Source organism: Cyclopterus lumpus, chromosome 19, assembly GCF_009769545.1.
Source record: "Cyclopterus lumpus isolate fCycLum1 chromosome 19, fCycLum1.pri, whole genome shotgun sequence".
Taxonomy (NCBI): Eukaryota; Metazoa; Chordata; class Actinopteri; order Perciformes; family Cyclopteridae; genus Cyclopterus; species Cyclopterus lumpus.
The window spans coordinates 18,051,658-18,066,657 of record NC_046984.1 but is presented as its reverse complement, the minus strand read 5'-3'; the positions used below and the strand labels follow the sequence as shown (position 1 = coordinate 18,066,657).

The 15,000-nt window shown below is 48.0% G+C and overlaps 1 protein-coding gene across 1 annotated transcript in view; it reads right to left on the bottom strand.

Moving 5' to 3' along the window:
* LOC117748360 (brain-specific angiogenesis inhibitor 1-associated protein 2-like) overlaps window positions 1-15,000 on the bottom strand; it is a 28,976-nt gene that overhangs the window by 1,054 nt on the left and 12,922 nt on the right. The window contains exons 4-12 of the mRNA XM_034558035.1: window positions 9,063-9,124; window positions 8,282-8,353; window positions 7,855-7,992; window positions 2,414-2,566; window positions 1,911-2,135; window positions 1,004-1,202; window positions 432-633; window positions 255-335; window positions 1-119 (exon numbers count right to left, since the gene is read on the bottom strand). The exon at window positions 1-119 is cut by the window's left edge and continues 23 nt beyond it. Coding sequence (XP_034413926.1) covers window positions 1-119; window positions 255-335; window positions 432-633; window positions 1,004-1,202; window positions 1,911-2,135; window positions 2,414-2,566; window positions 7,855-7,992; window positions 8,282-8,353; window positions 9,063-9,124 — 1,251 coding nt within the window. The remainder of the gene's footprint in view (window positions 120-254; window positions 336-431; window positions 634-1,003; window positions 1,203-1,910; window positions 2,136-2,413; window positions 2,567-7,854; window positions 7,993-8,281; window positions 8,354-9,062; window positions 9,125-15,000) is intronic.

Here is a 15,000-nt window from a genome sequence, read left to right as displayed (position 1 = left end):
CGCTGTAGGGCCGTTGCTGTCTGCTCTGCGCCGCCATGCGGGCGTGGACGCCGTACTCGGGGACGGGGACGTCCTCCCTCTCCAGGAGGTTCCCTGTGCTGCTGCTCTTCCCGTGGAGGCTGGAAAACACACAGGAAGCGGTCGGCCAATCAGGGACGATCGCTGCTTTTCGAAAGTTTGATTTCATATGAAGCCCCGTGATAAACACGACGGAAATGTATCAGCACATGTTGAGTACGAGCTCCGGGACATACTTGTGGACTCGGAGCTGCCTCGTGGAGCTGGCGTCGCCATCAGAGATCACCCGCGTGTAGGAGAAGGGGAACCAGCCACGCCTGGACGAGGTGAGGGAGCGCCAGATATCAGCAAGATAACAAAATAGCAAATACGGTGGACATTAAATAAATAAAAAAACGTTTCATTCCACTCACATCCTGGTCTTCTCGTTCTCTCCGTAGTGCCACCCGTCTCGGGCCTCGGGGACCAGCAGGGTGACGATGTCGCCCTCGAAGAAGCTGAGCAGGGTGCCGTTGTCTCCGGCCGCGTGGGAGAAGATGGCCTGGACCCGGGTCCTCCCGTTCTTCTCCAGGCCCGCCGCCATGGAGCTGGACCGGGGCAGCGTGCGGGTCTCCGCTGGTTCATGAGAGAAAGACGGACAGCTGTCAGTCTCCCAACGCGGCGTGGAGCTTCCGCCCTCCATGCGCTCCACTTCCTGCTCCACTTCCTGCTCCACTTCCTGCTCCACTTCCTGCTGCACTTCCTGCTGCACCGCTTCAAACGACTCAGTTTCCGAGTCCTACATCTGATTTCTCTCCTCCTCCATTTTTTAGTTCCACATCTCCGTCTATTCCCGTTTCTTATTAAAAGTGCACAGGCTGCGTCTCACATGGAGGCAGATGTTTCCCAGATGCTCTTTGAAGTGCAACGATACTTAGAGCTAAAGGTTTCCCAGCTCCCTCCACCCCCGTAGACGGTGTGTGTGTGTGTGTGTGTGTGTCCTTACTCAGGGGGGTCTTGCTCTTGGCGGGGGCGGCCTTGCGCACCGGCAGGGTGTTGGAGTAGACCTCCCCTCCGTGCCGCTGCGTCGAGGCCTTGCCCTGGGCCACCTTGACCTCCATCCACTGCTGGTAGTCCTCTCCTCCGTGAGCGCCCGCGGTGCCGTTCATCGCCGGCATCCCTCCTTCCACACCTCCCAGCATCCTCTGCAGGAGATGCAAAACACTCTTTACACCCACCAGCTCGTTATATATATATATATATATATATATATATAATAATCATGAACGAGGTGCAGCGTGAATCTGGGTCAGCGTGTGAGTTGATGTTGCTTTAAAGACTTTCAGTGGCGCTTCAAGAGCCGAGGATGCTAATTAGCACGGATCATTAACAAGTTTATTTGCATTCACAAGAGTTTTCTGAGGATGCGTTGAGGGCTCCCATGATGCAACAGGGGAGCACAACACATGGAATGTGTGTGTGTGTGTGTGTGTGTGTGTGTGTGTGTCGTCTTCACTTGGCTACTCAAGCACTGTTTTGGAAGTTAAAACTTAGTTTAAGGACTTAAAAAAGAAAAAAATATATTTGTGAACAGTGACATTTTACTGCAAATAAAGACACAAACATGCACCGGTCTCAGGAGGACTACAGGGCTCAGGAGGACTACAGGGCTCAGGAGGACTACAGGGCTCAGGAGGACTACAGGGCTCAGGAGGACTACAGGGCTCAGGAGGACTACAGGGCTCAGGAGGACTACAGGGCTCAGGAGCACTACAGGGCTCAGGAGGACTACAGGGCTCAGGAGGACTACAGGGCTCAGGAGCACTACAGGGCTCAGGAGGACTACAGGGCTCAGGAGGACTACAGGGCTCAGGAGGACTACAGGGCTCAGGAGGACTACAGGGGGAACCCACCTGGCTCATGGCCCCGGCCCGGAGGGCGGCCAGCTCCGGGGGCACCGGCAGAGCCTTAGCACCCGGGGCGGGCTCAGGGAGGCCCGGGTGATGAGCACCGGGAACCATGGCGCCCGCCAGGCCGCTCATCTGCTGGGCCAGGAACAGGGCTCGGTCGGGCAGCTTGTTGGGCTCGGCACACGCCTGCTGCCACCCCGGGATCTTCTGGGTCAGGAGCTCCTTCCCCTGAAGGAGGGAAGGAACACAAGGGCATTGTGGGTAAAAGACAGGATAGTTTGTGCTAAAAATGATCACAAAATAAATCATTTGGATCTGAAAATATACGCTCTGCTTTAGTAAATGTGTAAAGATGGTATTCCACATTATTCATACAGCAGATGACGGGAGGAACAGATGTTCCAGGAGAGGAACCCTGAGATGCTGCTTGAAGTAGGGCACCCTCTCCTCACCTGCACCCAGTGCGAAGGGGGAGGAGTCACACTCTGCCGCACACGCCTCCTCACCTTGCTGTGGTACACGCTGCTGTTCTTGGCCACGGCACACTGGCGGTCCACCAGGAAGCAGTACCTCCTCCTCTCCTCGGACAGCGCGTTCTTGTAGCCCTCGGCGATGTAGTTGTCCAGCTCGCTCTGCTTGTTGCTGATGGCCTCCACGTACTGGGGAGAGGGGGGGGGAGAGACGTTAGGGGGGGGAGAGACGTTAGGGGGGGGAGAGACGTTAGGGGGGGGAGAGACGTTAGGGGGGGGAGAGACGTTAGGGGGGGGGGAGAGACGTTAGGGGGGGGGGAGAGACGTTTGGGGGGGGAGAGACGTTAGGGGGGGGAGAGACGTTAGGGGGGGGAGAGACGTTAGGGGGGGGAGAGACGTTAGGGGGGGGGGAGAGACGTTAGGGGGGGGAGAGACGTTAGGGGGGGGAGAGACGTTAGGGGGGGGGGAGAGACGTTAGGGGGGGGGGGGAGACGTTAGGGGGGGGAGGTCGACGGGGTCGAGTTTGATGGAAGAATATCGAGACGTTTGAGCGCCACAAGCTAATCCTATTGTGTGAATCCTTTGAAGGACCACACACACACACACACACACACACACACACACACACACACACACACACACACACACACACACACACACACACACACACACACACACACACACACACACACACACACACACACACACACACACACACACACACACACACACACACACACACACACACACACACACACACACACACACACACACACACACACACACACACACACACACACACACACACACACACACACACACACACACACACACACACACACACACACACACACACACACACACACACACACACACACACACACACACACACACACACACACACACACACACACACACACACACACACACACACACACACACACACACACTCTGCCGGAAGGCAAAGAAACAAACAGGATTATTTTAAATGAGGGACTTACGTTACCTAATGCTGCGCTTTAATCACCGTCACTTATTGAGCATAACCAGACGTGCTAATTAGGGAATTAATTAAGATAATTCATGCATTCATTATTATATAATTATCTCTCAGTATTCTTATCTAAACATAATACATGTATTAAATGGGCTAATTCTCCACAAAATCATAAATATGTTGTTTTTTTTAAGGCTGGACTAAGCTTTTAGGAAGTAAATGTGGTTTAAAATATATAAATTACAATATTGTATTTAAAGATGATGTAAAACAACAAAAACACATTAGATTGTGTTGATAATGAGTTTCAGTCTTTGACATTTAATCTTCAAGTCTAGACACTAGTCCAGTCTCTAGTGTCACAACCTCAAACCTTTAAAACTGTGTGTGTGTGTGTGTGTGTGTGTGTGTGTGTGTGTGTGTGTGTGGAAAGAGAAACATGAATCCCAATCAGCTGCTAGAATGTGGTCCAGCAGTGAAGCATCTTTTCATGTGGGCGCACAGCGATCCAATGAAGTAGGAACAACAAGAGGAAGAGGAGGATGATGAAGGCCACTATGAGTCATACAGACTGTGGAGGTGGAGAGGCATTCAGGTAGCACACACACACACACTATAGATATATGAGATGAACTAACACACACACACACAGGACTCAGAGCTGCATGACCAGGTGGGTGGGGGGAGGGTGCTGAGGACAAGTGAGTGACAGGCTGTGTGACAGCCTGTCACTCACAAGACACTGACAAGGAACCCACTATGGAAATATGAGATGAACTAACACACACACACACACACACTATGGATATATGAGATGAACTGACACACACACACACACACACTATGGATATATGAGATGAACTGACACACACACACACACACACTATGGATATATGAGATGAACTGACACACACACACACACACACTATGGAAATATGAGATGAACTAACACACACACACACACACACTATGGATATATGAGATGAACTAACACACACACACACACTATGGAAATATGAGATGAACTGACACACACACACACACTATGGATATATGAGATGAACTGACACACACACACACACACACTATGGATATATGAGATGAACTGACACACACACACACACTATGGAAATATGAGATGAACTAACACACACACACACACACACTATGGATATATGAGATGAACTGACACACACACACACACTATGGAAATATGAGATGAACTAACACACACACACACACACACACTATGGATATATGAGATGAACTGACACACACACACACACACTATGGAAATATGAGATGAACTAACACACACACACACTATGGATATATGAGATGAACTGACACACACACACACACACTATGGATATATGAGATGAACTAACACACACACACACTATGGATATATGAGATGAATTGACACACACACACACACACACTATGGATATATGAGATGAACTGACACACACACACACACACTATGGAAATATGAGATGAACTAACACACACACACACACACTATGGATATATGAGATGAACTAACACACACACACACACACACTATGGAAATATGAGATGAACTAACACACACACACACTATGGATATATGAGATGAATTGACACACACACACACACACACTATGGATATATGAGATGAATTGACACACACACACTATGGATATATGAGATGAACTGACACACACACACACACACTATGGATATATGAGATGAATTGACACACACACACACACACTATGGATATATGAGATGAATTGACACACACACACACACTATGGATATATGAGATGAACTGACACACACACACACACACTATGGATATATGAGATGAACTGACACACACACACACACACTATGGATATATGAGATGAATTGACACACACACACACACACTATGGATATATGAGATGAATTGACACACACACACACACTATGGATATATGAGATGAATTGACACACACACACACACACACACACTATGGAAATATGAGATGAACTGACACACACACACACACACTATGGATATATGAGATGAATTGACACACACACACACACACTATGGATATATGAGATGAACTGACACACACACACACACACACACACACACACACTATGGATATATGAGATGAACTAACACACACATACACACACACTATGGATATATGAGATGAACTAACACACACACACACACACACTATGGATATATGAGATGAATTGACACATACACACACACACACTATGGATATATGAGATGAACTGACACACACACACTATGGATATATGAGATGAACTAACACACACACACACACACACTATGGATATATGAGATGAACTGACACACACACACTATGGATATATGAGATGAACTGACACACACACACCCGTTTTATACATTAAAATGTTGATTATTATTATTCCAGTTTGTGCTCATGGTGCATAAACCTTAATATATGTATATTTAACCTAATACTTTAATATAATAATATTAATAAGATGACTTTTGCCACCGCCAGCTCTTCTGATCTCATCCATTAAAATAATAAAGAAATGTTTCCACGATTCTTTATCTTCTGGTTGTCGTCACTGAGCTCCATCGGCATGCTGGGAAGTAATCAAGTGTTCATAACGATAATCCAGTGTTTCGCATTAATTACTTACAGGTGGACTCATAATGAACTGAACATGTTGTTACATGAAACAATTATTTATTTATATATTTATATAGTGCAGATCTCACTGCCTTCTACTGGAAGAAGATGAAACATTCACTCTTCATTCTTTATTACAGAAAAACTAAAGTGTGATTTCTTTCTGATGCCACAAACAGGAGCTTCCTCACACTGGGGGCGGAGCTTCCTCACACTGGGGGCGGAGCTTCCTCACACTGGGGGCGGAGCTTCTTGGCCCCTGAGGGCCACCGTAGTGAACTGACATCGCCTTTAATATCAACGTCAACCATGAGCCGGAGGCGTGAACGGGGAGGACTTTATATTATTATTATTAATGTTCTTTATTTCTGCTCCAAAAGGAGTTCCAGTGAGGTTCAGTGGAGGGCATGAAGTGAGGAGGACACTCTACAGCCTCATTAAGGGGACACACACACACACACACACACACACACACACACACACACACACACACACACACACACACACACACACACACACACACACACACACACACACACACACACACACACACACACACACACACACACACACACACACACACACACACACACACACACACACACACACACACACACACACACACACACACACACACACACACACACACACACACACACACACACACACACACACACACACACACACACACACACACACACACACACACACACACACACACACACACACACACACACACACACACACACACACACACACACACACACACACACACACACACACACACACACAGTTCTCTTGCGTATCGATTTTTCGACCGGCACTCCGCTGCTTTCACGCTCCACCAGCCGTCCATCGAATCAACACTAACAATTACACAATAAGCCCCCCACACACACACACTGGGGGGGGGGGCGGGCTAACAATTACACAATAAGCCCACCCCCCACACCCCTGAGGGGGCCGCCCCCCCCACCCCCCACCCCCCACATTCAACCAAACAGCGGCGTGGAAAGCACATTCTCTTCCTGTGTGGACACAGGAATCCAGATGTGATGGAGCTGCAGGTGACTGTGTGGACGAAGCCCCATTACCCACAATGCTCTCTCGTTGTGTAAGAGGCCACGCCCACCATGTGCCCCCACCTTCCTCACGCCTCCAACCCACCTGAACGACGGAGAAATATGCCTCGTTCCACCTGATATCATAAACAAATGTTATGTAACGGTATTAAACACCGTTTGTTCTTTGTTGCTTTTTAGTGTGTTATGTTTTATTTATATATATATATATATATATATATATATATATCTATATATATATATATATATATATATATATATATCTTTATACAAACACACTTAAAAAGGTCCCGATTCCCGAAAATATGATTTATTTATAAGCACTTCCATGAATTTAATTCTGATTAATTGTGTGTGTGTTTTTTAAACAATAACACTATTTAAATGTATTTATTCAACCTTTCTTTAGCAGGTTATCCGACTGAAATCCAACATTTCAACATATAAATCATAACAGGAACTGAACATTAACGCGTCAAACAAAGCAGCTAATGACATCAAAGGATCCTTAATCCTGTTTTAATAATCCTTATGAACTAACCTCGTTCAAACCCCTCCCACTAAACGCCGTGCAGGTTCTAGGGATGACGAATGTGTGACCTGACCTCGCAGGGGTTGACCTTGATGAAGGTCACGCTGCATCTCCCGAACCCACGCACTGAACTTCCCTTTGCTGCAGCAGCCCCCCCCCCCCCACACACACACACACACACACACACACACACTGACCTGCATCTCCTTGTCTCCGTACTTGGACGGGTGCTTGCTGCCCTGGCTCTTCCTGCGTAGTTTCTTCAGCTCCGCCTGGCACTTCTCCAGGCTCTCCCCTTTGCCCTTGTGCTCCGTCTGGTACTTCTTCAGCGCGGCCTGAGGGGGGCAGCGTGGAGTCAGCGGGGTGTCACACGTCTATCAAACTGTCAGGAGGTCCGCCTCTTTGTGAAGGTACGAGTCCCAAAGTACTGATCGGCAACAATTATGATCATCTTTTGTAAAACTCATCATTTTCACAGAATGAGTCATAAGTCGGTGGGAAGTCATTTATGTAACTCGCTGCAGTGATTTGGATGAAAGCCAGCGTGAGAGAGTTAATATATTATAGATAAGTGTGTGTGTGTGTGTGTGTGTGTGTGTGTGTGTGTGTGTGTGTGTTTCTCACGTTCAGGTAGCGCGCGTCCAGCTCCACCTTCTTCTCCAGCTCTGTGAGCAGCTCGTTGTGGAACGACTTCAGCTGGAAGACAATGGAACACAAAGGCTTCAGAACAATGGAACACACACACACACACACACACACACACACACACTAATTAAAGAGAAACGCATCCCTGCAGCGTTGTGGAGCAAGAAAGACGTCTTTGTTATGAACGACACACGAGGATGAGTTGTGTGTGTGTGTGTGTGTGTGTGTGTGTGTGTGTGTGTGTGTGTGTGTGTGTGTGTGTGTGTGTTAGAACTGTGTATCCATCAAAACAATCAATTACATTACAAAGTCATTTTCTCCTGCATTACGGTCACAGTTTACATTTTTAACGTTGTAAATTGAACAAATTTGTTGCCTTCGACCAAACAACAATAACAACAACAACAACATGGTTGGGCTTACAATGACTACCTTCAAGTTAAATAAATGATCTACTAAAACCAACTCTCTCTCCATCTCATTCTCTCTTCTTCATGTTCTCAACCAGCAGCAGGAACTAAGAGGAGAAGAGCTTCTTAGAACCATCTGCTCTTTGCCTAATTACGCTGTAAAACAACCGTAATCTGTGCATTTAGATTTAAACTTCTTCACTTCCTCTCGGCCGATTCAAGGAAACGTCTTTTGGGGAAGTGAATGAACGGCTTCCTGCAGTAAGAAGTCCATTAGAAGCTTCTCAAGTGCACCCAGAGTCGGAGTGTCAATGTGTAATAAACAATCTGCAGCACCACGTGCTCCTCACCATCTCCTCCAGCTGGATCTGGATCTGTCGGTGCACCTCGGCCATCTGAAACAGCACCTCCCCTGAAGGAGAAGAGACGGGCACCATTAAAGGGCGATATTAAATATATACATGCATATATACGATGTGAGAGAGCTGCATGCAGAAGACACACAAGGACATGCAGCCACAGAACAGATGAGGAGGAGGAGGAGGAGGAAGAAACATGAGACAGAATCAAACTTTACGAACTGCAGCACAGACTTAAGAAATATCAAAGAAGCAATCAAGCAAATCTACTGAATGTTGTAAATAACTTCAACACTAATAAAACACACAGGAAACAGCGTAATGAAGGAATATCTCCTTCCTGGCGCTGCAACAAGTAGAACAGAAATAATTCAAAAGGTGATTCATGCAGCCAAGGAGGTGCGTGAGGTTAGAAGATACCTACATGCTGCCTCCTCTGAATATGCAATGTAAAGAAAAGGAACAAGAAGATCTAGTTTGAGAACAGATAGAAACCTGGAGAGAGATCACACTACACACAGACAGGAAGTCAGAGCGCCTGCAGGGACCAGTCCTGGTCTAGATCCTGGATCTCTTTAGGCTCACGTTGGCGTCTGAGTAAAAGAAACCTCCGATAGTTCCAGAAGATAATTATGGTTTCTGTTCTTATCGTAACGTTTTAAAAGCTGAGACAAAGACTTCGATGTACATAATATTTGTGTGAAGGCACCAGAGTGTTCCTTCCTGGTTCCTTCCTGGTTCCTTCCTGGTTCCTCGACGCCGTTCTCATGAAATCAGATCTACCTCAAACCTCCTGCATCACATGTACGCAAGTACATATTTACACCATTTGATTTAATAAGATAAGGGTTGACGTTACATAAACACACATCTTATAAAACATGATTAAATATATAAATAAAATATTATACAGCTGCAGCTCCACGAAGCACCGAGAGCCAATTAATCCCAAATGAGCCCTGATGTGCACTAAGGGCCCTCGGGGGCCTCCTGCGTGATGCATGCTGACAGCTGATGAGGTCACGGTGTGTGTGGGCGCATGTTGGTGACCAGTGGGCAGCCATGACACACACACACACACACACACACACACACACACACACACACACACACACACACACACACACACACACACACACACACACACACACACACACATACCAGCTACACAACAACAACACTGGAGATGTGTTTGAGTGCCGCAGGAAAGGAGACTAAGAGCAGTGAGGCAGATGAATCCACCCAACACACACACACACACACACGTTGTGTTTATTTTTTCAGTCTTGATAATTATATTTTAATTTGTTTGTCTTCCAATATTTCGTGGGAAACTCCCAACATTCAGGGAACACGCTAAACAAATACACGTTTGCATTTCTGAAGGTCGTTCAGTCTGAATACGACTTCTAAAAGGTCGAGATGAAAAACTGTGTCCTCTCTGGAGGAACTTATTCAGAGACACCAGAATCAGGAATGACCAACAAGCTGGATTGTGTTTCACGCGGCTCTGATATCATCTTCATCATCTCCATCATCTTCATCATCTCCATCATCCACACAGGCACAACCCCTTTAAAAGCCTCTGGAAGAGAGACTGCAGTCCCCGGCCTCCGAGCCTCAGGGCCTCCGGGCCTCAGGGCCTCAGTAGAGGGTCTGTGTGGCCTCCATCTTGGAGACCCCCACATTCCTGGATGTTGTTTCGTTGCACCCACATAATCCATAAAAGCCTCTCCACCTCGCATTGTGAAATATTGGACTTCCACCGGCCACAAATAAGCTGCTTACTGATAATCGTCAACAGCACGGGAGGCTTAAAGGTGCAGCACATTGTTGTGATGCATTAAAGATGCGTTGGCCTTTGAACCGGTCTCACTCTCAGAGAAGCATCTCAACATGTTCTCCTCTTAGCGTCTCGGCCAGAATCACAAATGAAGATTATGAAACTTATAAAGTGGGACTTTAGAGAGCTGAACGCTCAACCCGATGAAGCGAAAGGCCGGTCATCGTACGGCTCAGGATGCAGAGGAACACCTTCCCAAACACGGCTCACGGGATTACATCGGAGAATTATGGGCTGTGCATCGTCATCATCAGTAAACTAAAATGTGGAGGAAAGTTTATTGTGAAAAAAATGAATAAAACAAACGGGATCTTTAAAAACACCACGTGGTCTCAACTACTCAGCATTCAGACAACAAGTGGTCAGTGTGTGTGTGTGTGTGTGTGTGTGTGTGTGTGTGTGTGTGTGTGTGTGTGTGTATTCCAGGAGGAAGCGAACACAAACATCTCTAATCCCCAGCAAGCTGCAGTGGAGGGAGCACAAGGTGCTGCTGGGAGATTTGTCCTCCTGAAAGCTGCATGATGACGGCTCTTCTGGGTCTTACGTTTCTCTGAACACCGGCAGCGGCCGCAAATAAAACCAAACGCATTTCCTACGACAGCTAATTAACTTCCTCGTTAGTTTTTACACTTCAAGCACCTCCTCGACGACAGACTTGACAATGACGAGTGTTTGAGCTGAAGCTTCACACACCTCATCCCAACACTCTGAGCAGGTCATGTGATATCTGGGCTCCGTTTCATGGCTTTCTTTCTCCCGTGCAGTAAAGATAAAAATTGGATTGTCTGCAGAAGATCGATGGGGTTGACTAGCAATACGTAATCATTACAGGGGGGCCATGGGAAGCCAAATGGAGACGGATTACCTGAGACGGCAAGCTGGAAGCGAGGGATCTGACGGACGACACACGAGAGGGGAAAGGAAACACAAATCTGATGGCTTGTTGTTATTGACCAACAAACACACGGCCCTCAGCTGCTCAATATGGGCGCTGGCCTCCAGCTCTTTCATTGGGTCCCGCAGTGGGAAAATAAGAAAAGATATTTTCTATTCTACTGTTTCATTGAGTGATCCATCACCCGGTTCATTCCTGTTGCCGGTCCCACTAGGGAAGGACAACCCGGTGGAGGTCCCACTAGGGAAGGACAGCCCGGTGGAGGTCCCACTAGGGAAGGACAGCCCGGTGGAGGTCCCACTAGGGAAGGACAACCCGGTGACGGTCCCACTAGGGAAGGACAACCCGGTGGAGGTCCCACTAGGGAAGGACAACTCGGTGACGGTCCCACTAGGGAAGGACAACCCGGTGGAGGTCCCACTAGGGAAGGACAACTCGGTGACGGTCCCACTAGGGAAGGACAACTCGGTGACGGTCCCACTAGGGAAGGACAACTCGGTGACGGTCCCACTAGGGAAGGACAGCCCGGTGACGGTCCCACTAGGGAAGGACAACTCGGTGACGGTCCCACTAGGGAAGGACAACCCGGTGACGGTCCCACTAGGGAAGGACAACTCGGTGACGGTCCCACTAGGGAAGGACAACTCGGTGACGGTCCCACTAGGGAAGGACAGCCCGGTGACGGTCCCACTAGGGAAGGACAACTCGGTGACGGTCCCACTAGGGAAGGACAACCCGGTGACGGTCCCACTAGGGAAGGACAACCCGGTGACGGTCCCACTAGGGAAGGACAACCCGGTGACGGTCCCACTAGGGAAGGACAACTCGGTGACGGTCCCACTAGGGAAGGACAACTTGGTGACGGTCCCACTAGGGAAGGACAACTTGGTGACGGTCCCACTAGGGAAGGACAACCCGGTGACGGTCCCACTAGGGAAGGACAACCCGGTGACGGTCCCACTAGGGAAGGACAACTCGGTGACGGTCCCACTAGGGAAGGACAACTCGGTGACGGTCCCACTAGGGAAGGACAACCCGGTGACGGTCCCACTAGGGAAGGACAACTCGGTGACGGTCCCACTAGGGAAGGACAACTCGGTGACGGTCCCACTAGGGAAGGACAACTTGGTGACGGTCCCACTAGGGAAGGACAACTCGGTGACGGTCCCACTAGGGAAGGACAACCCGGTGACGGTCCCACTAGGGAAGGACAACTCGGTGACGGTCCCACTAGGGAAGGACAACTCGGTGACGGTCCCACTAGGGAAGGACAACTTGGTGACGGTCCCACTAGGGAAGGACAACTCGGTGACGGTCCCACTAGGGAAGGACCCTTTGCTAAGCTGCCACAACCGCCCCTCCAGTCAGCCGAAGTGCTCCACAGCACCTGAGCCCCTCAAGTGACCAAGGAACACCTCTGGGTTCTCATGGAGGTTCCCTTGCTGGGCTCCAAAGGCCCCTCTTACATTTGAGTCTGCGCCGTGAGCCCAACTGCCACTCTAGAACTTTGGGCCCCTGCCGTCCCCCCCAACTGCCCCTTTAGCTTGTGCCAATGCCCCAAATAGCCCCTCAGGCTGTCCAACGTGGCCCTGTTGGGGGTCCAACTGTCTAATCCGCTTCTCTTCAGACAAAGCAAAGCCTGCAAAGGAAACGAGGACCCAGTCTCAGTTTGAGCCCCGCTGAAAACTGGTTCCATGTTCTCCATCCTTCTGGTCTTGAGATGAAAACTGGATATGCAGATGAAATGGCTCCATCGTCACCATTGTACTGGACACAAGCAGGAACCGTCCCCTGTGGGGTAGTGGGAGTATGAGTGGGAGTATGAGTGGGAGTATGAGTATGAGTATGAGTATGAGTGGGAGGATGAGTGGGAGTATGAGTGGGAGTATGAGTGGGAGTATGAGTATGAGTGGGAGGATGAGTGGGAGTATGAGTATGAGTGGGAGGATGAGTGGGAGTATGAGTGGGAGTATGAGTATGAGTGGGAGGATGAGTGGGAGTATGAGTGGGAGTATGAGTGGGAGTATGAGTATGAGTGGGAGGATGAGTGGGAGGATGAGTGGGAGTATGAGTGGGAGTATGAGTGGGAGTATGAGTGGGAGTATGAGTGGGAGGATGAGTGGGAGTGGGGGAACCAGTACACGAGATGGTGAGAAGACAAGGCGGCGGTAAACTGGGGATGATACTGAATAAAAAAGGCCCTCTGTAGAGCGCTGTCGCTGCAGTTTCCCTCGACGCAGAGCGAACGCCGTCTGAATTCAGATCGGGGGCGGAGCTCGAGGGAAGCTCGAGGGTCACAGAGAAAAAAAACGGAGAAACGTGGGACTTCGAATGAGAGAGAAACCATGTTGAATATTGTGGATCTCCCCAAGAGATGCCGGGCAATACGCCGCATATGAGTCGTTATTATTTTGTTATTGCTTTCTGCTTCGGTTTCCTTTGCCTCCGCTTCCAGGAGCTCGAGCTGGTTTTTCATCAGCGGGTTCCGCGGCATAATTTTCTCATTTGTTCTTCCCAAGACGGGAGAACAAATGAGAAAATTATGCCGCGGAACCCGCTGATGAAAAGTGAACCACAGACAAAGGAGATTGTCTTTTCGACTCGCCGTATCGCCGCTCGTATCCGAGCCCGGTTCAGCGTCTGCAGAGGAATTAATAACCAAAAAGGGTAATCGTTTGAATTAACCTTTAATTGTTTTAATGAGACGTCTTCATCCCGGGGCCGAGGGAACATACGAGAGCGTAATGAGAACTAGATGTGTCGAAAGATGGAAGGAAAACAATGTACCAAGGAGACGAAAATAGAGGATAGATATGATATATATTATATTACTTTACTGATATTCACAGTAGTGGGGTCATAGGTCACAGAGGTAGAGGTGAAAATGTGTCTAATGTAGATTATACTTTATTCATCCCCAGGGGGAAATGTCTTGACGCAGCAGCAAAACATTTTTTATAATAAAATAAAATAGCAGGACATATTACATTTAAGATGTAAATAAAAGGAAATAAGCATTTTGAAAAAATGAAAGTGTCTCTAAAGTAATATTTAATAAATAAAACATCTATGAAATTAGTATTTTCTTATTACAATTTTTTTTTAAATAGGTAAAGATTAGATCCCTAAAATTAAAGCAGATTTGTTAGGTAAATTTCACACGCAGATATATTTTCAGATTTCTCACATGA